This window comes from Rattus norvegicus, chromosome X, assembly GCF_036323735.1.
Source record: "Rattus norvegicus strain BN/NHsdMcwi chromosome X, GRCr8, whole genome shotgun sequence".
Lineage (NCBI taxonomy): Eukaryota > Metazoa > Chordata > Mammalia > Rodentia > Muridae > Rattus > Rattus norvegicus.
The window spans coordinates 70134588-70160309 of record NC_086039.1 but is presented as its reverse complement, the minus strand read 5'-3'; the positions used below and the strand labels follow the sequence as shown (position 1 = coordinate 70160309).

Genomic DNA, 25722 nt, shown 5'->3' with positions numbered 1-25722 from the left:
ATTTAAGTGATCCCAAAAGTTCCACCAGAGAACTACTAAAGCTGATAAACAACTTCAGCAAAGTGGCTGGGTATAAAATTAACTCAAATAAATCAGTAGCCTTCCTCTACACAAAAGAGAAACAAGCCGAGAAAGAAATTAGGGAAACGACACCCTTCATAATAGACCCAAATAATATAAAGTACCTCGGTGTGACTTTAACCAAGCAAGTAAAAGATCTGTACAATAAGAACTTCAAGACACTGAGGAAAGAAATTGAAGAAGACCTCAGAGGATGGAAAGATCTCCCATGCTCATGGATTGGCAGGATTAATTTAGTAAAAATGGCCATTTTACCAAAAGCAATCTACAGATTCAATGCAATCCCCATCAAAATACCAATCCAATTCTTCAAAGAGTTAGACAGAACAATTTGCAAATTCATCTGGAATAACAAAAAACCCAGGATAGCTAAAGCTATCCTCAACAATAAAAGGACTTCAGGGGGAATCACTATCCCTGAACTCAAGCAGTATTACAGAGCAATAGTGATAAAAACTGCATGGTATTGGTACAGAGACAGACAGATAGACCAATGGAATAGAATTGAAGACCCAGAAATGAACCCACACACCTATGGTCACTTGATTTTTGACAAAGGAGCCAAAACCATCCAATGGAAAAAAGATAGCATTTTCAGCAAATGGTGCTGGTTCAACTGGAGGGCAACATGTAGAAGAATGCAGATCGACCCATGCTTATCACCCTGTACAAAGCTTAAGTCCAAGTGGATCAAGGACCTCCACATCAAACCAGACACACTCAAACTAATAGAAGAAAAACTAGGGAAGCATCTGGAACACATGGGCACTGGAAAAAATTTCCTGAACAAAACACCAATGGCTTATGCTCTAAGATCAAGAATCGACAAATGGGATCTCATAAAACTGCAAAGCTTCTGTAAGGCAAAGGACACTGTGGTTAGGACAAAACGGCAACCAACAGATTGGGAAAAGATCTTTACCAATCCTACAACAGATAGAGGCCTCATATCCAAAATATACAAAGAACTCAAGAAGTTAGACCGCAGGGAAACAAATAACCCTATTAAAAAATGGGGTTCAGAGCTAAACAAAGAATTCACAGCTGAGGAATGCCGAATGGCTGAGAAACACCTAAAGAAATGTTCAACATCTTTAGTCATAAGGGAAATGCAAATCAAAACAACCCTGAGATTTCACCTCACACCAGTGAGAATGGCTAAGATCAAAAACTCAGGTGACAGCAGATGCTGGCGAGGATGTGGAGAAAGAGGAACACTCCTCCATTGTTGGTGGGATTGCAGACTGGTAAAACCATTCTGGAAATCAGTCTGGAGGTTCCTCAGAAAATTGGACATTGAACTGCCTGAGGATCCAGCTATACCTCTCTTGGGCATATACCCAAAAGATGCCTCAACATTTAAAAGAGACACGTGCTCCACTATGTTCATCGCAGCCTTATTTATAATAGCCAGAAAATGGAAAGAACCCAGATGCCCTTCAACAGAGGAATGGATACAGAAAATGTGGTACATGTACACAATGGAATATTACTCAGCTATCAAAAACAACGAGTTTATGAAATTCGTAGGCAAATGGTTGGAACTGGAAAATATCATCCTGAGTGAGCTAACCCAATCACAGAAAGACATACATGGTATGCACTCATTGATAAGTGGCTATTAGCCCAAATGCTTGAATTACCCTAGATCCCTAGAACAAACGAAACTCAAGACGGATGATCAAAATGTGAATGCTTCACTCCTTCTTTAAATGAGGAAAAAGAATACCCTTGGCTGGGAAGGGAGAGGCAAAGATTAAAACAGAGACTGAAGGAACACCCATTCAGAGCCTGCCCCACAGGTGGCCCATACATATATAGCCACCCAATTAGACAAGATTGATGAAGCAAAGAAGTGCAGACCGACAGGAGCCGGATGTAGATCGCTCCTGAGAGACACAGCCAGAATACAGCAAATACAGAGGCGAATGCCAGCAGCAAACCACTGAACTGAGAATAGGTCCCCCATTGAAGGAATCAGAGAAAGAACTGGAAGAGCTTGAAGGGGCTCGAGTCCCCAAAAGTACAACAATGTCAAGCAACCAGAGCTTCCAGGGACTAAGCCACTACCTAAATACTATACATGGACTGACCCTGGACTCTGACCCCATAGGTAGCAATGAATATCCTAGTAAGAGCACCAGTGGAAGGGGAAGCCCTGGGTCCTGCTAAGACTGAACCCCCAGTGAACTAGACTATGGGAGGAGGGCGGCAATGGGGGGAGGGTTGGGAGGGGGACACCCATTAGGAAGGGGAGGGGGGAGGGGGATGTTTGCCCGGAAACCGGGAAAGGGAATAACACTTGAAATGTATATAAGAAATACTCAAGTTAATAAAAAAAAAAAGGAAGTGATGAAGATATCCAACATTAGGCTCTGACCACCATATGCACGCCCAGACATGAATACATATACAACAGCACATGTACTCACACAGACAAATATGATAAGGCAAGAAAGTAAGGGAAAACGTGAAAAGTTATTTATATAATTAAAATTAAAAGTCCCCATCTCAAACTCAAAGGTTGGTGGACAAGATAATATTAATTAACCTTATTAAATTGGGCCTATCATCTATAGAGTCTCATCTTAGAATTTTAAAATAGGTATAAGTATGAAATTATTATTTCCAGACCAATCAAGATTATTGTGGCTAGAATGGTATGACTTTTTGTATGACTAGTATGTTGTATACTTACATATCTATATATTCTCTCTCTCTCTCTCTCTCTCTCTCTCTCTCTCTCTCTCTCTCTCTCTGTGTGTGTGTGTGTGTGTGTGTGTGCTTGTGTGTGTTTCAAGACAGTGTTTCTCTGTGTAGCCCTGCCTGTCCTGTAACTCACTAAGTAGACCAGGTTGACCTTGAACTCACAGAAATACAGCTGCCTCTGCCTTCTGAGTGCTGGGATTTAAGGCACGTACTTCTACACTCAGCTTAGCTTTTTCATTACTTTTAATGATAGGTTTTTCTTTCTTTTTTTTTTTTCGGAGCTGGGGACCGAACCCAGGGCCTTGCGCTTGCTAGGCAAGCACTCTACCACTGAGCTAAATCCCCAACCCGATAGGTTTTCTTTTGGCCAGTTTTAGTCCATAGCTATAACTTCATGTAAAATGGATTGTTTTGATACTAGGAAAGATTGGTACTTAATATCTACTTCTTTATAACTCTTATCTGTTAATAATTATCTGATTTGTTCTGTTATCTTGGTATTAGACCAGATTTCAGTTTGGAGTAGTAAATATAACATAAAACACAAGAAATTGTAATAATTATACAGTATTATTTTGAATTCCTTCTCAACAAAATATATTTTTCTCCATGTACAAAATGTTTTAGTGACAGAGGCCAAACTTATGAAAAATCAAGATTTTTATAGATGTTTAGGTATAATCAAATGTTATTCTTATTTTATAATTAGAAAGGGAAGAAATCAAAAAGGATAATTTTATAATATTGCCTGTTTACTTCCCATAACTTACTTAATCAGGAAACTTGGACTCCAAGATATAGTGCCTTGGTTTCCATGGTTCATCTGTTATTCTCTATAATTGAGAATTTCCATAGATCATTAAACCTAACCTCTGCTCTGAGGAGTGTTGGCTGATGTTCCGTAACTGCCTTTGATTCTATTTGTGTTAACTTTGCCGGTATTCCTTGTTGAACAAAAGCGTAGACTATATTCCACTTTGGAATACTCTGCAGAGCTTACCGATCAGGCAGCCCTTCTGATCTTCCTGCCTCCCCTCTCAAGTTCTGGGATTATAGTCTTCATCAACTCACTGAGTTTATGAAATACAGAGATTCAAACCTAGGACCTTGCGCATGATAGGTGAACTACGTCCTTAGCCTAACCCAGTTTAATACTGTAGATCTTTAACATAGCTGTGGCCTTTTTTCTAGGAAGCCTCAGTTCATATATTTTAGCATCCCATGTAAAGCTAAGAAAATATTTCCTGCTTGTCTTTTTGTTCTTCCCTATATTTTTCCAGTGCTATGAATCAAAGCTAGGGTCCAGGGCAGGGCATGGTTCTTTAAACAGTTATGTTTTTTTTTAAACAAATATTATTTCACACCACATTAGAAATGTTTCATGAATGAATACATGAATTTCTCTCTGTTTTGTTCAGAGATGTGTACTTAATTCCTAGAATAATGTCTACTATGCTTAGCAAATCATTGTTATTGAATATATCAATGAATGAGTCAATGAAGCAGAATTGGTAATTTTTGATCATTTCATTTAAAAACATGTTATAAATACCTTCACAGATTTTTTTTAGCCTTTTATACCTTTGTAGTTACGTTTAGTATTGTGTTATTTCCCCCTCTGAGAAGTAGCATTTAGTGTAAATAGATTTATAAGAATGGTGAGAGCACAAACAGAAAATACAGAAGAAACTGGATAAAGGCTTAGTATACATAATTATTCATCAGAATTTTGGTTTACATTTTCCTCTGAACCAGTTCAGTTGTAGGCGTCTGTGCAGTAAGTTGCTGAGAACTGCATTATGGCTACATAATTGGGATGGCCTTGTATGAACCTGTGGGATCTGGAGCATGTAATGAGTTAAACTGTTTTTGCTGCAATGTCAGGAATACATTTAAATACCAATGGATGCTTTTCAAACATATTGGCAAGATTAACAAGACTGTTCTTTATTTTAGATTCAGATATACAGTAGATCTGATGTGCTCAGTCATGCATATTGAATTTATACTTTTTGAATGTAGTGTCATTCAAAGGGAAATTTTTTTATAAAGAAAGCCAAGGCTTTATACATTACTCATGAATAACTTACCTCAGATCTTACATTCTTAATTGAGGTTCTGCTTCTTAGTCTTGCTCTGGTAAAATTTATAAAGAATTCCTTTTTATGGGTAGAATTCTATGTAGGTGATTAAATACTCAGGGGCATTTAGATAAATTATTAGAATTATAAAATAGCTTTACATATCCTTTTCTAATATTTTGAGGGCTGAAAATCCTATAAAAATATGCTATTGATCTATTTCATTGATTTACATATAACTATTTTCCTATGGTAAATTCATATACTCACTCCTGCTTTTCTCTCTATGATAATTTATGTAAAAAGAAATTTAAAGCAACCATTAAACTATTTCCAAAGAGGCTTTTTAGCTGGATAGTTCTTTGGATATTTTTCAAAATTTAAAAATTTTGAGAATTTTCCTTTGTCTTTGAGTATATTTTCTACTCGTGTTTTATCGAATGTAACCACCCAAATCAAATATTTTTGTTTATCATTTTGCTAGGCAAGCAATCAGATTTCTTTTTTAAAAATACTGTTCATTCTCTGAGAATATCATCCAGTGTATTTTGATTACATTACTCCCCCACTCCTCCCAGACATACTTCTACCTCCATACCTACAGAATTTTGTAGCTTGAAATTTTTTTTAATTTATTTTTATATGAGCCAGATGTACTGGTGAATGCTTTTAATCCTAGCACTTGGAATTCAGCGGCAGGTGGATCTTTGTAAATTTGATGCCAGCCTGGTCTTCATAGTGAGTTCCAGGATAGCCAGAGCTACATCATAAGAACTGTCTCCTCCCCCCCAAATATTATGCATATTGGTGTTTTGCTTGTGTGTATGTCTGGACACCTCCTGTGTGCCTGGTGCCCACATAAACCAGAAAGGGTATTAGAGCCTTTAGGGTTAGAGTTACAAAAGTTGTTAGTTACCATGTAGGTGCTAGGAATCAAATCTGGGTCCTTTGGAAGAGCAACCAGTTCTCTTAACCACTTAAAAATTCGTGGACAGACCCATGGCTCCAGTTACATATGTGGCAGAGGATGCCTTGTTGGGCATCAGTGAGAGGAGAAGCCCTTGGTTCTGCCAAGACTCGATGCCTCAGTGTAAGGGAATGTCAGGGTGGGGAAGGCAGGAAGGGGTGGGTGGTTGGGTGGAGAAACACCCTCATAGAAGAAGGGGGAGGGGGTAGGATAGGGGATTTATGGACAGGAAACCTGGGAAGGGAATAACATTTGAAATGTAAATAAAAATTATCCAAAAAAAAAATCCCATCAAATCCAATTTGTGTTACCCAAGTACTCTCGGGTATGGGGCCCTAGAGCCTGGTGGATCTGCCAGGGGTCACACCCTTAAAGAAAACTGACTCTGTCTCCCAGCAGCTATGGTTACCAATAGCTCATGCTCATCCCATCCTCTACTCTGTTTTGAGATTTTTGTCTGTCTTGAACTTGGGCAAGTCTTGTGTATTTTGTCCTAACCACTGTGAATTCCCCACGTGTGAAAGGACAGCTGTTATGACTTTCCTGTTGTATTCATGCACTGCCTGTTGTTTTCTCTACCTCCCCCCCTTTCCCATAAAGGTGGAAAGGGGTACAATATAGATATCCAGCGGAAGCTGAGCACTCCAACATCTCTTATTCTCTGCAAGTGGATCACTGTGGGTCTCTGTGTTAATAATCATCATCTACTACAAGAGTAAACTTCTCTGACAAGGGTTGAGAAATGCACTAATCTATTGGTATACAATAAGTTGTTACCAGTCAGTTTAATACTGTGCCCTTTTAGCAACATAATAGTAGCAGTTTTTCTGTATTTTTTAAACCATACTCTATGGGCTACTTAAAAATCCCTAAGTAAGAGTTTAGAGTATAATTTTAAGAGTTTTTTTGAGAGCAGAGTGCAAAGAAATTATAGAGATAAAATATTTTTATGATAGGAAGTAGAACCTTAGATAAGAGACTTTGAGAGGAGTGTAGAGCAGAGCAAGTTTACTTGTAAGAGATTTGGAGATCATTTGTATAGTTGTTATAGTCTATGTTTTTTTCCTTTTTTTAATTGGGTATTTTCTTTACTTACATTTCAAATGTTATCCCCTTTCTCAATTTCCCCTCTGGAGTCGCCTATCCATCCCGCCTGAGCCCCCCCTCTATGAGAGTGTTCCCCGCCACTTCCTCCCATCTCCCAGCCTTGGCTTTCCCCTACATGGGGGCACTGAGCCTTCACAGGTCCAAGGCCCCCTCCTCTCATTGATGCCCAACAAGGCCATCTTCTTCTACATTTGTGGCTGGAGTCATGGGTTGCTCCATGTGTACACTTTGGTTGGGGGTTTAGTCTCTGGGAGCTCTAGGGGGTCTGATTAGTTGATATTGTTGTTCCTCCCATGGGGTTGCAAAACCCTTCAGCTCCTTCAGTCCTTTCTCTAACTCCTCCATTAGGTACCCCTTTCTCAGTTCAATGTTTAGCTGCTAGCACCTGCCTCTGTATTTATCAAGCTCTGGGAGAGCCTCTCAGGAGACAGCTATATCAGGCTCCTATCACCATGCACTTCTTGGCATCCACAATATTGTGTGGGTTTGGTGACTGCATGTGGGATGGATCCCTGGGTGGGGCCATCTCTGGATGACCTTTCCCTCAGTCTCTGCTCCACACTTTGTCTCTTTTTTTCCTCCTGTGAATATTTTGTTCTCCCTTTTAAGAAGGACTGAAGGACTCTTTGGTCTTCCAACTTCTTGAACTTCATGTCCTCTGTGGATTATATCTTGAGTAATCTGAGGTTTTGGGCTAATATCCACTTATCAGTGAGTGCATACCATGTATGTTCTTTTGTGATTGGATTACCTCACTCAGGATGATATTTTCTAGTTCCATCCATTTGCCTAAGAATTTCATGAAGTCATTGTTTTAATATCTGAGTAGTATTCCATTGTGTAGATATCCCACATTTTCTGTATCCATTCCTCTGTTGAAGGACATCTGGGTTCTTTCCAGCTTCTGGCTATTATTATTTTTTATTGGATTTTTTTGTTACTTACATTTCAAATGTTATTCCCTTTCCTGGTTTCCCAGACATAACCCCCCTATCCCATCCCCTCCCCTTGTTCTAGAAGGGTGTTCCCTTCCCATCCATCCCCCTTCCTGTCCTCCCAACATTCCCCTACACTGGGGGTTCAACCTTGGCAGGACCAAGGGCTTCTTCTCCTTCCATTGGTGCCCAATAAGGCTTTTCTCTGCTACATATGCAGCTGGAGCCATGGGTCTGTCCATGTAAAAATATGGAACACTTCATGAATTTGCATGTCATCCTTGCACAGTGGTCATGCTAATCCTCTCAGTATCATTCTAATTTTAGTATATGTGCTGCTGAAGCAAGCACTATAGTCTATGTTTTGGAGCATTGATCAGTACTGAGGCCAAGCTGTAGTAAGTAATAAAATCTGAGTCTGAGTCCATGGAGGGAGAGAGGGAGGGCGGGAGGGAGAGAGAGAGAGAGAGAGAGAGAGAGAGAGAGAGAGAGAGAGAGAGAGAGAGAGAGAGAGAGAGAATGAATAGAACCCTGTGCAAGCGTGTTCCTATAAGCTCTAAGAGGGAGCTGAGAGCTGAAGGCTAGAGCCAGAGGCAGCCAGGAGAGTACAGGGGAAAGGAAGCCAGTAAGCATCTTCTTATGACTTTGTGGTATTCCTTGGCTTGCAACTTCCAGGATACGTTTTCATCTAAGCTGTAGCACTTATATACTCACTATTAAAGGATAACTTCATTTAAACTTTTAACTTTATGTATATGCTTATTTTTATATTTTAGGAAGCTTTTATAGTAGTAGATTTCCATATGCATTTTTGAAAGGCCTTTAAAATTAGTTATTTCTCCCCACATTCCCTCCTTTATCCTGTTCTTCCATCCCCCACCTCATTTAACTCCTCAGTTACTCCCCTTGCCCCTGTGTGCAACCGCACTCTACATCTCTTTCAAAGCCCTCTGCAATTCTATGGCCCCTTACAAGTGCCATGGCCTCTATAGGTATTCCAAATGAAACAGCTATCTAAACATTCAAAGCTGGCATCCACATATGAGATGTTTGTCTTTTTTGTTCTGGGTTACTTCATCCTGGTTGCTTGTTTTCAGTTCCATCCATTTAACTGCAAATATAATGTTTACTTTTCTTAACAACTGTGTCATATTCCATTGTGTAAATGTATTACATTTTCATTATCCATATTATATTTTCATTTTTTACTTGCTAGTTCATAGATATCAAGAATGTTTCCATTTCCTGGTTATTGTGAATAGAGATACTTGAGCAAATATCTTTATTGTAGGATTTAGAGTCCTCTAGGTATATGTCTAAGAGAGCACAGCTAGGTCATGCAGTAGATCTATTTCTAGCATTTTGAACAACCACCACACAGTGAATTCTATATTAGCTGCAACCAGTTTACATACCCACCATCAGTATAACAAATGTTTCCCTTTCCTCACATCCATGCCAGCATTTATTGTTTCTTAGCCATTTTGATTAGGGTAAGATAAAAATCTCAAAGTAGTGTTGATTTGCATTTTTTGATGATTAAGGATGTTGAACACTCAAAAAATGTATTTCTCAGCTATTTACCATTTCATATTTTAAGAATTTTCTGTTAGTTCTTTGACCTAATTTTAACTGGGTTGTTTGTTTTCTTGATGCTAAGGTGTTTTTTCTTTTTAGTTCTTTATTTATTCTAGACATTAACCCTCTGTCAGATATGTAGTTAGTAAAAAAAGACTTTTTTTATTCTGTATTCTTCCTCTTAACTCAAATGATAATCCCTTGCTGTATAGAAGGGTTTTAGTTTCATGATGTTTCATTTGTAAGTTTTTTATTTCAGTACCCGTTCAGAAAGTCCTTCTCTGTGTGTAGAAATTGAAACGTATTTCCTACTTTCTCTTCTAGCAGATTAAGTGTATCAAGTTTTATATTGAGGTATTTGATCTATTTTGGAGTTGTTCTATGCAGGTTGAACAATAAGGATCTAGTTTCATTCTTCTACTCATAATTATTAAGTTTGATCATCACTATTTGTTGAAGGTGTTGTCTTTTCTGCATTGTGTATCTTTGACCTCTTTGTTAAAAATTATGTGGCTACATATGCATGGATTTGTATCCAGGTCTTTAATTCCATTGATCAGTGTGATTGTTTTTATGTTAATACCATATTTATTTCAAATTAATATTCCTCTGTAGTATAACTTAAACATGGATGATGATACCTCCAGGAGTTCTTTCATTGATCAGGATTGCTTTGGTTATGTTGGTTTATTTTCATGCTTCTGTATGACATTTACAATTATTTAAAAAAATTTCTATGAAGAGCTGTGTTAGAATTTTGATGGGATTAAGCTGAATCTTAATTTGGTAGGATAGTTATTTTCACAATATTAATTTTACCAATCCATGAACATGAGAAATCTTACTATTTTCTGGTATCAGATTTCTTATTCCGAATTAATTACAAAGGGACTTTCAACTTTTGTCAATAATCTCTTGTAATATTTTTCATATATAATTGAAGTCCCAACCTGAATGCTTTGTATCTCTCTTTTATATAACTTGAGAAGTTTTAATGTGGATGGTTATTTATGTAGCCATGTCTGGCCTGAAATTAATATAAAGACCAGGAAGACTTCAAACTCACAGAGATCTGTCTGATTTTGTGAAAGGTATGTGACACCACTCCTGGGCTGTTTTTAAGCCTATGAATAGCTGTTGATATTTTTTAACTTGAAGAAAATACTGAATCTTTATTTATTTACTTATTTATGTTTTTTGTATTACAGACAAAATATCTTCATGTACTCTGTTACAACTTTGGAGTAGAATCGAGCAAGCAGAATAAATACAGAGAGAGTTCATTCTGGCTTAGGTAATGTAAAAAATGAAAATTCAGAAATATTATGTTAGAGATCAGTTCATATTTACTGTGTTGTACTTTGGCCATTTAGAGATTTTCTGACTTCAAAAGCAAGCATGTCAAATTTATTTGCCTTTTTAATATGTGTTATTCAGAATTCTCCAGAGGAATAGAACTGATAGAAAGTATATATGTTATAATGGGGACTTATTATAATGACTTATAGCTATTATTGATTCTTTGCACATTGGAGAGGCAGAGAACCTGGTTGCTGTTCAGTCCATGAAGCCAAATGCATCATCAGTTTCAATCTGGTGCCAAAGGCATTGAAGATTCCCAAGGGAGTCACTAGTCCTCAGTTCACAGTAGAACCTGATAAAGGCATATTCTGATGTCAGCAAAGCACAGTTGCAGCAACAGAGTTAGACGAACTCGCTAGCAAGAAGCAAAGGCAAGGAGGCAAGCAGCAATGCTTTTTCCCAGGACTTCATCACTATCTGAGTGTTAGCCACTGCAGGCCACTCTCAGGAAGACTGTTCCTCCCTCAATGAATCTTTCCTGGAAATGCTTGCACATCCCCAAATAGGGATAGATCCAGTCAAGTTAACAAGTCCACTTCTTGTCAACCTAACACCCAACCATATATTTTTATGTAATGTTTGATTTCCAAATGAAGAGCGTAGCATGCTGGTCATTCTACCTAATATGATATAATTATCCCACATATAAGTGAAAGCATAAAATTTTCTTGAAGGCTGACCAGTTCCTTAATATTCTAGAACTTAAATGTGACAATATAGATTTAACAACACTTAACTACTGATCTTATTGATGTTATATTAAATGGTATGGTAGTTTGAATGAAATCAACTCTGTCTTAGTTACTGTTATATTTCTTTAAAGAGACACTATGACCAAGGCAATTCTTATAAAAGAAAGCATTAATGGGCTGGCATAGAATTTTAGAGGGTTAGTCCACGATCATCATGGTGGGGGGCATGTCAGAAGGGATGAAAGAACAGAGTAACTGTGAGCTTACTTCCTGATCTGTAAGTAGAAGATACATATATAGAGTGAGACTGGGCCTGGCATGGACCATTGAAATCTCAAAGCCAACCTCCAGTGATATATATACCTCCTTCAAGAAGGCCACAGTTACTAATTCTTCCTAAGCAATCCACTGACTGGGAACCAAACATTCAAGTATATGAGCCTATGGAAGCTATTTTCATTCAAAGTATCACATACCCTATAAGGTCTTAACATTTAATACTTAATCTCCATTTTGTGCAACTTTTTGGGGAAAGGTAGGAGATATGGCTTGTGGCTGGAGGAGATGTCACTGGGGGCAGGCTTTGAGGTTTCAAAACTCTCATGAGAGTCTAAGTATGATCTGTCTAACTTGTTTTCGTGGATCAAATATGAGTTTTCAACTCTCCCTTCTCTCTGCTCTCTTAAACTCTAACCTTATGAAACTGTCAAGGTCCAGCCTCAGCTTGGAGAGGGGTTCCTGAGGAACCAAAGTCAGAAATCCTGCTAGAAAAATTTCTAAAAGAATAGTAATAACTCTCTGAATAGCTCTTGGGTTTTCCAACAAAAGTCAGAAATCTTACTGGAAAAATTCTAAAAGAGCTGTAACAGCACTGTAGGAAAGATTTTGGGTTTTCTAATCAAGTTCAGAAATCCTGGTAGGAAAATTAAAAAAGTGCTGTTTGTTCTCCAAGTAGTTCTCTCTGGGTAGCTCTCTCTGACAGACCAAACCCCAGTCTTTTATTTACATATCGATTCAGTCATTTTCTCCAGGTTCCTTTTTGATTATCCCACAAATCAGCATTTTATAACCTTAGCCCTTTGATTCTTAGAAAAGGACACCAAGTACATATGTTTTTAAATACAGCAAATGAATTCAGAGATCTGCTTGCCTTTGTAAGCACAATAAGTTTAGCTGGGTGGGATCCTATCCTGAGATTACCATTCCTATCACACCTGGACCTAAACTCGCTCTGTCCCAGGCTGATCTTGAACTCAGGAATCTGCCTGCCTTTGTAAGCACAAACAATAAACTATCTGGGTGGGACTCCCTCTGAGATCATCACTCTCTTAATCTCTTTATCTCCTTCCTTAATATCTTTCTGACAAGCTGGCTCATTAGTGCATCTGTCTCTGTTCTTTTAGTTCCATGAAGACTTTCATACAATTTATATTGCATCCTTATATTTTGCATAGTTGAGAAATTGTATATTCTTGAACTCATGTTTTCAGAGTTCTTTCTCACACCCTTAAGGACTGTGTCTTTAAGGTCACAGCATTTACCATTTTGCTGAGAAACACATTCTCACCTCCTGGACTCAGGGTGTTTCTAGTTATCATGGAGTCATTAACCTTAACAGGGAGAGCAGGTCCCCTACAATCTTGGTAGGGAGAACATTTCCCAAAGGAGGAGCATAAAGTAAATTGTGTACATTATTATGCAAACAAGCCCCTCATCCAGAGCAATCATCAACACTCTTAGAGACCTATATCCTGCTAGCTCTGTTCCAGGGGTGTGACAAACCAGGGTTGTCTTGGTAATGGTATTTTATCATAGCAGTGGAAAAGTAACTAGGACAAATGGTAAAGATGCCAAGGGGCCAGCCCTGAAAATGTCACATACAAGTAACGTTATAAAAACTGAACAGATTTTATAAACACACACACGCACGCACGCACAGAGGCAGGTATGCACATGCATGCACTCATGAAATAACAATGGAAAAAGGGACCATGAATTTGAAGGAGAGTGGGGAGGAGTATATGGGGGGGTTTTAGAAGGAGGAAAGGGTAGGATAAATGATGTAATTAAATTAAAATCTCAAAATGAACAATAAAATATTATTAAATAATGCCAACTTGACTTTGAAAGGGAAAGGAGAGAAAATACAAATATATGCTTAATATATGTATATATATGTGCATATATATGCACAGACACATTTTTAACAAAATAAGATGAAATGCTTATGGTTATTATAATCCTCATTTTAGTTTCTGGCCACATGGCCTTATCCGGTATTTATAACTACCTTCTACTATCCATTCTCTTTTCTCAGTAGGTCTTACTTGGTTTGTTGCCTGGAAAGGTGATATACACCTACATTCCTTAGGAGTCTGGATCACTTATCCTGCCTCAGTTGGGTTATTAAATGTTTTCTGTTTACATCTGATTACAGAATATGATCACAGAACACTAAGAGATAGATGCCTTGAGAATTTCTAGAAGTTTAGACATACTCTCTTTTACTTCTTTTGTGGCAGCATGAATCAATTGCCCCTGCTGGCACCGTAACTCTTTTTTAAGCCAGTTGACTCAAAGGCATCAGGGCCACAAACTGACCAGGGGGAAATCTTAGTTCCTAATTCAGTCAAATGGTTGTTGTGTATCCTTGGCAAACCACTCCCCACTTTACAACAAAGACTTTTAAGCCAGCAAAACATAAGGTTGTAAGACTAGGAGTGTAAAATTTTACTAGTGAGTCACTAGGGGTGACAGTGAATAATACCATTTCTGTCCATCCATTGATTTCTGGGCTTGTATATAATGGTCATGAGAGGAACAGTACTACATGTTGGATAAAGATTCAGAACATACTATAGCCGTCTAGAGAACCATGCCTCAGTCTTACTGGCTGTTGCTATCTAGTTTGCACTGTGCATGTGTCATTCTATTCTTATTTTTCTTCAATTTATGTGCCTTGGTATGGTTATGAACATGGTAAAGCCTATGAATTCCCCAAGCATGAGCCCACCTCTCATACCCCCTTCTAAGTGAGATTCAAGTATCCTCGATTGGACCATCTTCCTGTTTAGCTTTGTTAGGTCTATGGAGTGTAGCATGGGTATCCTGTATTATATGGCTAATAATCCACCTATATGTGAGTACATACTATGTATGTTCTTTTGTGTCTGGGTTATCCCACTCAGGGTGTTATTCTTAAGCTCCATCCATTTGCCTGAAAAATTCATGATATCTTTTTTTTTGAGAGCTGAATATTATTCCATTGTGTAGATGAATCACATTTTCTTTATATATTCTTCAGTTGAGGGACATCTAGTGCTTTCCATTTTCTGGAAATCTGCTATGAATGTAGTTGAGCAAGTGTCCCTATTTGGGTATGTGTCCAGGAGTTGTATAGCTGTGTTTTGAGGTAGAAATATTCCTAGTTTTCTGAGAAACCATCAGATTGATTTTCAGAGCGATCGTACAAGTTTGCACTCCCACTAGCAATGGAGGCATGCTCTCCTTGCGTCACCTCCTTGCCAGCATGTGCTATCACTTGAGTTGTTTACTTTATCTTAGCCATTCTGACAGGTGTAAGACGGAACCTTAGAGTCACTTGCATTTCCCTGATGACTAAGGACTTTGAACACTTCTTTAAGTGTTTGTTGGCCTTTTGAGCTTCCTCTATTGAGAATTCTGGGCTTACCTCTGTACCCCATTTTTTTGGCTGGGTTATTTAGGTTGTTGGTGTCTAACTACTTGAGTTCTTTATAAATTCTGGATATTAACCCTCTGTCAGATGTAGGGTTAGTGAAGACCCTTTCCAAACTGTAGGCTGTCATTTTGTCCTAATGACAATGTCCTTTGCCCTACAGAACCTTTATGTATCATGAGGTCCCATTTATCAATTGTTGATCTTAGTGCCTGAGCCAGTAGTGTTCTGTTCAGGAAGTTGTCTCCTGTACCACTTAGTTCAAGACTGTCCCTCACTTTCTGTTCTATTAGATTTAGTGTATCTGGTTTTATGTTGAGGTCTTTGGTCTATTTGGACTTGAGTTTTATGCAGGGTGAAAGATATGGATCTCTTTGAATTCTCCTACATGCAAACATCTAATTAGAACAGCACCATTTTCCCTTGTATGGTTTCACCTTCTTTGTTAAAAATCAAATGCCCATACGTATGTGGGTTTATTTCTGGGTCTACAATTTTATTCCATGATCATTGTGTCTGTTTTAATGCCAATGCCATGCAGTTTTACCATGCTGTGTAGTACAGCTTGAGGTCAGGGATGGTGATTCCTCCTAAAGTTCTTTTATCATCTATGATCGTTTTGGCTATCCTGGGTCTTTTCTTTTTCTATATGAAGTTGAGAGTTGCTCTTTCAAGATATGTAAAAGATTGTGTTGGAATTTTGATGAGAAGTCCGTTGAATCTGTAGAGTGCTTTTGGTAAGATGGCCATTTTTAATATCTTAATTCTATCAATCCATGAACATGGAAGATGTTTCCATCTTCTGATAGCTCCTTCAATTTTTTCTTCAGAGACTTGAACTTCTTGTCATATAGATCTTACACGTTTTTGGTTAGAGTTACACCAAAATATTTTATATTATTTGTGGCTGTTGTGAGGGGTGTCATTTCCCTAATTTCTTTCTCAGCCTGTTTATCTTTTGAGTAGAGGAAGGCTACTGATTTGTTTGAGTTAATTTTATATTCAGCCACTTTGCTGAAGTTGTTTATCATGTTTAGTAGTTCTCTGGTGGAACTTTTTGGGGTCACTTAAGTATACTATCATATCATCTGAAATAGTGATATTTTGACTTCTTCCTTTCCAATATGTATCCCTTTGACCTCCTTTTGTTGTCTGATTGCTCTGGCTAGGACTTCGAGTACTATATTGAATAAGTAGGGAGAGAATGGGCAGCCTTGTTTTGTCCTTGATTTTAATGGAATTGCTTTACGTTTCTCTCCATTTAATTTGAAGTTGGGTATTGGCTTGCTGTATATTGCTTTTATCATGTTTAGGTATGTGCCTTGTATCCCTAATCTCTGTAAAACTTTTATAATAAAGGGGTGTTGGATTTTGTCAAAGGCTTTTCTATCACCTAATGAGCTGGTCATGTATCTTTTTTCCATTCAATTTGTTTATATGTTGATTACTGTGGTAATAAGCCTGGCCCCAGGGAGTGGCATTGTTAGGATGTGTTGTCTTGTTGGAGTAGATTTGTCCTTGTTGGAGGAGGTATGTTACTATGAGGGTGGGCTTTAAGACCCTCCACCTTGCCTTGAGGGATCTAGTCTTCTCCTGTTTGCCTTTGGAACAAGATATAGAACTCTCAGTTCCTCCTTTACCGTCCCTGCCTGGATGCTACCATGTTCCTGCTTTGATAATAATGGACTGAACCTCTGAAACTGTAAGCCAGCCCCAAATAAATGTTGTCCTTTATAAGACTTGCAGTGATCATGCTGTCTCTTCACAGCAATGGAAACTCACAATTACATTGATATATTTTTATATATTGAACTATACCTGCCTACTTGATAATGGTGGATGATATTTTTTATGTGTTCTTGGATTCAGTTTGTGAGTACTTTACTGAGTACTTTTGTATCAATGTTCATAAGATAAATTGGTCGGAAATTCTCTTTCTTTGTTGAGTCTTTGCATATTTTAGGTATCTGAGTGACAGTGGCCTCATAGAATGAGTTTGGCAGCGTTCTTTCTGTGTCTATTTTGTGGAATAGTTTGAGGAATATTGGTATTAGCTCTTTTTTGAAAGTGTGGTAGAATTCTGTTCTAAAATCATCTGGCCCTAGGCTACCTTTTTTTTTTTTTTTAAGTGACTCCTTTTGTTTCCTTAGGAGTTATAGGGCTGGTTAAATAGTTTACCTGATCTTGATTTAACTTTGGTAAATGATATCTATCAGAAAACCGTCCATTTCACCCAGATTTTCTAGTTTTGTGGAGTACAGGCTTTTGAAGTAAGATCTAAGGATTCTTTGAATTCCCTCAGTGTCCATTGGCTGTGTCTCCCTGTTCTTTTCTGATTTTGTTAAATTGGGAGACTGTGTCTCTGTCTTTTGGTTGGTTTGGGTAAGGGATTGTTTATCTTGTTTTCCCCTAAAGAACCAGCTCTTGGTTTAGTTGATTCTTTGTATGTAATTTTCTTTGTTTGTAATTGATTGATTTCAGCCCTGAGTTTGATTATTTTCTGCCTTCTACTCCTCTTCAGTGTGTTTGCTTCTTTTTCTGGAGCTTTCAGGTGTACTTTCTAATTTCTTTTTTTTTAAATTTTTTTTCTTTTATTTTTTTCGGAGCTGGGGACCGAACCCAGGGCCTTGTGCTTGCTAGGTAAGCGCTCTACCACTGAGCTAAATCCCCAACCCCTCTAATTTCTTTATGGAGACACTATCATATAATGGAGTACTTTAATTTATTTAAGATTTAAACACTTTATAATTACTAAAGAAAATACATCTTCATTGAAGAAAATTTAGTGTACAGAATGTTAAACATTTTAAACAAAATTTATTGAATAAAATAAAAAATGATAGTTATCTAATATAAGATTACTGAGGTAAATACTCTCAAGCACTCTAATTTTGGGGGTGTGTGGTATTGACAATACTCAGATATTTTTAAAAAATTAATTTTTTTACTTGCTAATCTCTTTTTTTTACAGTCTATTTGTTATCCCCTTCTGGATCTGCCCTCTGACAGTTCCTCATCCCATACCTCCTCCCCCATCTCCAAGAGGATGTCCCACCCCACCCATCCTACCAGTGTTCTAAACTCCCTGGGGCTCCAGTGTCTTGAGGGTTAGATGCATCTTCCGTGACTGAACCCAGACCCGGCCGCCCTCTGCTGTTTATGTGTTGGGGGGCCTCATCTCAGCTGGTGTATGCTGCCTGGTTGGTGATCCAGTGTCTGAGAGATCTCAGGGGTCCAGGTTAACTGAGACTGTTGGTCACCTTCCTCCTTAGGTTCTTTTGACCTCTTTTCCCTCAGGCTCTTCTCCATTTAAATACAAACCAGCTTGTTTGTTTATTATAAGTACACTGTATTTGTCTTCAGACACACCAGAGGAGATCCCATTAGAGATGGTTGTGAGCCACCATGTGGTTGCTGGGAATTGAAGAGGAACATGCAACAAATTAAAGCACTAGCCACCAACCCTGGAAGAGCAATCATTGCTCTTAACTGAGCCATTGTTCTAGTCCATATTTTCAAGTTTTTTAATAATTAAGTTTTTAAAGTCAAAATTAAAAAATATTTCGGTCCCCAGCTCCGAAAAAAAGAACCAAAAAAAAAAATTAAAAAATATGCTGTTAAACTTCCTGTGGATGTTTCTCAGCTTCAGATTTGTTTTATTTTTCTTTGATATGATTTGGGTTTGTCGAACTCATTTTGTTCATGTAGTGTTTCTTATTATCTTTAGTTTTCTTTTTTCTTTTTAAAATTTTTTTGTTTATTTTATTTATTTTATGTATGAGTGCTCTGCTGCATGTACACCTGCATGCCAGAGGAGGACATCAGATCCTTTTATAGATGGTCATGAACCACAACATGTATGCTGGGAATTGAACTCAGGACGTCTGGAAGAGCAGCCAGAGCTCTTAACCGCTGAGCCATCTCTCCAGCCTGTCTTTTTTTCATTTTAACTCACTGGGACTTTTTTTTTTTTTTAACTTTTTTTTTCCTTTTTCTTTTTTGAGTGCTCTATCTGCATGTACACCCGTGTGCCAGAAGGGGGCACCAGATCCCATTACAGATGTATGTGAGCCATCATGTTGTTGCTGAAATTAAACTCAGGACCTCTGGAAGAACAGCCAGTGTGCTTAACTGCTGAGCCATCTCTCCAGCCCCATCATTGAGACTTTTTAAAGACGAGTATTTAGAAATTTCTTTATAGTAAATTTCCATTTATTTAGGGTTGGTGGCTAGTGCTTTAATTTGTTGCATGTTCCTTTGTTCTTATAACCATATTTTGCTATCTAAGCATTCAATATCTTTGTCTGCTGTGACTGGAATACTGCTTGTTTTTTTGTGTGAGATCGTACAGTATTAGGTTCCAATGAAGAAGATTTACATATTGAATTCAATGGACTCTCATAACATATAGGCCAGCTTGGAGCTGGAGCAGGCTTGAAGTCTGAATATGGGATAGCCAGCTAGGATGTGTCTAGAGTTTAAGTTAATAGAAAGTTGCTTAGAGCTGGGTATGATGCAGGCTTCCCTGCAACCCAGGCTTACAGGGCCCAGCATCATTCTAGGCTGTGTCTGCAGGCTGAGGCTGTAAGAGCAGGACATACGTCTTTACCTCAGGGATGTGACTTTTACTAGGATATCTCTGGAGCCTAGAGAATTGAATACATGCTCACAGTGGGACAGACTTCAAGTGTGGGGCTATAGTTTTGGACTTAAGAAAGACCTTCAGCTTTCTAATTATGACAAAATCTGGGAGAGGATTTTATTTTACTATGCCAATTACTCTTTCCCCTTATCTAGTCAAATAAAGTTTACTTTTTTCGCTTGGTTAAATAAGTTACTTTTGCTCATTATAGCAGTTATATATATTATATATTATGGAAAGTTAATTTTCTATAGTACAGTACCTGAGTTACTCACTGTTAACATTTTACTTATATTCTTTTGGCAGCTTTCCAAAAATAGTTATTTAAGCATATTTTACATTTAGTTGTATATGTATATTAATAGGCATATTTAAGCTATTTGGGGGATAAGCAGTTATATGGCTAAGTGAGTAAGGGCACTTGCCACCAAGCCTGATAACCTGAGTTCCATCCCCAGAACCTACATGGTAGAAGGAGAGAACAAACTCCTACAAGTTGTGTCACACACACACACACACACACACACACACACACACGTACCCGCGCGCATATATGCACACACAGATATACATGCTTAAATAACTATTTTGGGAAACTGCCAATGGAATATAAAGAAAATGTTAATAGTGAGTACTGCTGAGTCGACTCTCTGGTCTGACACACACATAAAAAAAAAAAAGCTTTTTGAAGACATGCATGGTATCTTATACTTCTGATCCCAGGATTTGGGAGGCTGAGACAAGGGAACTGACATAAGTTTGAGGCAAGCCTGGGCTACATACTGAGCTCGATGCTAGCTCAGTTGTGGTACCACAAATACTAGCTGAATGAATGAATGAGTGAGTAAATAATTTCACTTGTAGAAATTAAAAAAAGAGATGTCAAAGATTAAGATAATTTTATATAAAATTACTTAAAAGCAAAATAACAAGAATTATATTGCTGACTTTAAAACTTTTAGTACTTTAGTGGACCAAAATTACATAATGTTCATAATGGTTTTAAAAGTAGCTGTTATATATACATTCTTTACATTTGAGATGTTTTTATTTATTATTACTTGTTCTTTATTGGTGTTACATATGCTAGAAAGGCTGGATATGTGGCTTAGTAGTAGAGAGCTTGTCATGCATGCTTAAGGCCCTGAGTTTCAGTTTCAGCATTACTGGAAAAAAATGAACTGTATACCACTAGAGATACTAGAGTTCTTATTATAAAAAGTAAGTAAAATACAAAATACAAATGTGTTCTATGCACAAAATTAGTGGCCCACTAATATGAGCCCAAATAAAATTTATGCAGTTTTAAGTGCTTCTTAATGTTGATTTTTATTTTTTCTGTTTTCAACTAAGTTATTCAGAATTTGGATATATATATATATATCTCCCCAACACACAGACACACACACACACACACACACACACACACACACACACACACAGACACACACACAATGCTGTGTGTTCTGGGGGAAATTACAAAGATGTCAGAAAAAATATCCTCCTAATGGTCAATATCATTTATATGTGTGTGCTGAGGATTGTTTTACAAGGTAACCCTCCCCTAGGTGGTGCTTTTCTAGTTCACTGGCCCATTACTGCTACTCCACATTAAATACACGAATCTAAAGTCTTGATGCTATGGAGACATCATGCAGTGTTTGTCTTTCTGGGTTTGTGTTAGCTCCTTCAGTATAATCTGGGAGGGACATAGTAGAACATGTGCTATATGAAGAGGGAAGGGCAGTAATGATGTGAGGTTTTGAGAAGATGGAAGCGTAGGGAAAAGGAAGGGCTGAGACGGTGGCAAAATAACTGCTACTAAGGAGGGTTGAAAAGTGAAAAAACAGAAACCTAACATTTTCATATGCATACACACACATGCAAAAGGTGAAAATGGGAAGTTTGGGAAGGAGATATGGGAGAAAGATCTGGGAAAAGGTGAGGGGTGATTATAATCAAAGTATATTGTGTGCATGTATGAATTCTCAAAGAAAAAATGAAAATGAAAAATATGTTGACAATATTAAAGATTTATCTATGTATTATGTCAAATTATTAAGTTTAAAAATAATCATATATAAACTGATTTTAATAGAAAATGAAACATACTAGCACCATCTAGTGGAAACACAAATTGCGCAGTAATAATTTAAACAGTTTAATTTAATATACATATTAATTTAGAGCTAGAGGAAATCTTATGAATTGTCTAGTTTAGGAATTTAGGAACCATTTTCTGTAGAGCTCTTAGGTCCTGACAGGACAGCACATTGTCTAAGTTATACTTTAAATCATTTTCTTACTTGGTATTTTCTTGCAAGATTTTTTTGAAAAATTCTTTGCTTGCTTATAAAATATTTGCAAATGAATGATCCAGACAGCTTCAATTCTGCATCGATCAGGAAATAGAAGTGTTCTCAGAGTGAGATATTTGTTTCAGGGTGCATAGCTCACGTGGTAGAACTTTAATTTTCTAGGGATAATCTTTCTCCAAGTGTCAATAGTGTCTGTTCCTTCATTTCTGATTTTAATAATTTAAAACCTCTTTCTCATTTTTCTTTTCAATAATGTTAACAGCTTTGCCCCATGTATTTGATCTTTTGAAAGCACCAGATCTTGTGTTTCTTAATTATCTCCATTGTTTTTTAGTTTTTTCTTTCATTTCTATGCTAATCCTCATGACTCCTGTACTTACTTTAGATGCTTCTCTTTCTCACTTGTCCTTGGATAGATTGTTTGGAATGTTGATTTGATGCCTCTATTCTTTTTAAACATTGAGGTTTCCATCTTTATGCTTCCTGAAAGCATTGCTATAGCTCTATCCCATAAGTTATGTTTTTTCTAATCAACTCAATGTATTTTTCTAATTCCTCTCCTAATTTTATTAATTGAACCACTGGTTTTTCATTTGTATGTTGTTTAATTTTTACATTTACTAATCACAGAATTTCATTTTGTAGTCTTAAACTTAATTTCATATTGACTACAGTTCTCTTAAGTCTAATGTGATTTTGTGTGGTCAGCCTATATTCTGTTCTGACATACCTTCTGTGTTCATTTGAAAAGAATGTTGGTGGCCTGTGTTATAAATGGCTTTTTGAGTTTAGTAGGTTTACAGTGTTGTTAAGTGTCCTATATATGTTGTAAATTATACTTACTTCTAGCCACTATGGAAAGAAGAGTATTGAAGATCCCAATTAATACTGAGTAAGGTACATTTCCCTTCCCTTTTGTCAGATTTTTTCAGGTATTTTTGTGGCATATATTTACTATAAAATATCTCTCCTTTATTTTGTTCTATTTTTTTGAAACATGGTGTCATGTAATACATGGTGTCCATTAAATATAAATAAATTAGATAATAGAATAAAACTATATAGTAGAGGATGACCTTGAACTGATCTTTTTGCCTCACTCCCCCAAGTGTTGAAATAACAGACGTGTACCATCATGCCTGGCTATAAAATATTCTTCTTTGTGTTTTTTTGAAGTTTGTCTCATATTAGTACAATCACTCAAAGATTCATATGGTTGTTTGGAACATTTTTTCTATCCATTTACTTTCAACCTCTGTGGTTTTGAAATTTTTGTGGAATTTACAGATAATATGTAGTTGGATTTTGTTTTTTAATGTAATGTGAGCATCTCTGAGATTTTACTGTATTATTTAATCAATATATATTAAATTACTATTAGTATTGGTAGATGTTTTCTTTGTTCTTTCCTATATGTCTTGTGATTTCTCTCCTTTGTGATTTCTCTCTTTTACTATCTTTTTTGTTTTTTATTTATATAAATAAGCATATAGAGTGATAAATTGTATTTTACTTTGTCCTTACTCATCTCTTTTCCTTACTGCCCTACCCCATTTCTCTGTGATGGTTAGTGTTAATTTTTGACTTGATATAATCTATAACCTCCTAGGAGATGGGCCTCTGTTCATGCCTGTACATTAATTGAGGTAAGAAGACCAATCTTAGTTTTGGGTTGGACCACTCTCTGGGCAAGGAATCTGGTCCAATTAAACAGAGAAAGTAATCTGAAGTTCCTCTGTCTTTAACCTCCACTGAGGCTTTATTTTTTAAAAAAAATTTTAAACATTTATTTATTTAATGTTTTGCATGCATGTATATCTGTGTGAGAGAGTCAAGGGTGTCAGATCCTGGAATTACAGACAGTTAATGAGCTGCCATGTTGGTGCTGGGAATTGAACCTGGGTCCTCTGAAAGAACAGTCCATCCTCACAATTGCTGAGCCGTCTCTCCAGCCCCAGAGGGGTTTATTTGTATGTGTTTTGCATCTCTAAAAAACGTCTTCAGAGTTTTCATATATATATATATATATATGAACATATATATATGTTCATTTTGATGATAATGGTCCATGCTGCTCTTTGAGGTTGTCAGTACAATGAAACCAGACTGGGATGGAAGTGGACTGGTGAAGCTGCCTGTGGAGTTCACAGTAATTTCCCCAGTCTTGTGATCATCAGTGATTTGAAATTCACCAGTGTAACCATACTTCATCATTACACTCTTCAGAGCTGTCTTAGTCAGTGTTATATTACTGTGAAGAGATACCATGGTCACTGTAACTCTTATGAAAGAAAGCATTTTATTGGGGCTTGCTTACAGTTTCAGAGGTTTAGGCCATTGTCATCATGGCAGGGAGCATGGTGGCATGTAGGCAGACAAGATGTTGGAGAAGTAGCTGACAGTGTTACCTCCTGTTATGTATGCAGCAGGAGGTAAAATAACCACTAAGCCTGGTTTGAGCTTCTTAAACCTCAAAGTTCATCTTGCCAGAACGACACTACCTTCAAAAGGCCACACCTACCCCAACAAGTTCACACCTTTTTTTTTTGCATTTTTTTCTTTATTAACTTGAGTATTTCTTATTTACATTTCGATTGTTATTCCCTTTCCCGGTTTCCGGGCCAACATCCCCCTAATCCCTCCCCCTCCCCTTCTAGATGAGTGTTCCCCTCCCCATCCTCCCCCCATTACCACCCTACCCCCAACAATCACGTTCACTGGGGGTTCAGTCTTGGCAGGACCAAGGGCTTCCCCTTCCACTGGTGCTCTTACTAGGCTATTCATTGCTACCTATGAGGTCAGAGTCCAGGGTCAGTCCATGTATAGTCTTTGGGTGGTGGCTTAGTCCCTGGAAGCTCTGCTTGCTTGGCATTGTTGTTCATATGGGGTCTCGAGCCCCTTCAAGCTCTTCCAGTTCTTTCTCTGATTCCTTCAACGGGGGTCCTGTTCTTAGTTCAGTGGTTTGCTGCTGGCATTCGCCTATGTATTTGCTGTATTCTGGCTGTGTCTCTCAGGAGAGATCTACATCCGGCTCCTGTCTGCCTGCACTTCTTTGCTTCATCCATCTTGTCTAATTGGGTAGCTGTATATGTATGGGCCACATGTGGGGCAGGCTCTGAATGAGTGTTCCTTCAGCCTCTGTTCTAAACTTTGCCTCCCTATTCCCTCCCAAGGGTATTCTTGTTCCCCTTTTAAAGAAGGAGTGAAGCATTCGCATTTTGATCATCTGTCTTGAGTTTCATGTGTTCTGTGCATCTAGGGTAATTCAAGCATTTGGGCTAATAGCCACTTATCAATGAGTGCATACCATGTGTGTTTTTCTGTGATTGGGTTACCTCACTCAGGATGATATTTTCCAGTTCCATCCATTTGCCTATGAATTTCATAAAGTCATTGTTTTTGATAGCTGAGTAATATTCCACTGTGTGGATGTACCACATTTTCTGTATCCATTCCTCTGTTGAAGGGCATCTGGGTTCTTTCCAGCTTCTGGTTATTATAAATAAGGCTGCGATGAACATAGTGGAGCACGTGTCTTTGTTATATGTTGGGG

The 25722-nt window shown here is 37.6% G+C and overlaps 1 protein-coding gene, 2 non-coding genes and 1 pseudogene across 3 annotated transcripts in view; 1 reads left to right on the top strand and 3 right to left on the bottom strand.

The window, feature by feature from the left end:
- Tex11 (testis expressed 11) overlaps positions 1-25722 on the top strand; it is a 263533-nt gene that overhangs the window by 76235 nt on the left and 161576 nt on the right. Inside the window, exon 9 of the mRNA XM_008773302.4 lies at positions 10667-10752. Within this exon, the coding sequence (XP_008771524.1) occupies positions 10667-10752 (86 nt within the window). The remainder of the gene's footprint in view (positions 1-10666; positions 10753-25722) is intronic.
- Positions 8125-8231, bottom strand: LOC120099394 (U6 spliceosomal RNA). Its single transcript, XR_005498583.1, has one exon. It is a non-coding gene; the product is annotated as a U6 spliceosomal RNA (small nuclear RNA).
- Positions 12242-12309, bottom strand: LOC120099438 (U7 small nuclear RNA; annotated as a pseudogene).
- LOC120099433 (U7 small nuclear RNA) lies at positions 12322-12383 on the bottom strand. Its single transcript, XR_005498617.1, has one exon. It is a non-coding gene; the product is annotated as a U7 small nuclear RNA (small nuclear RNA).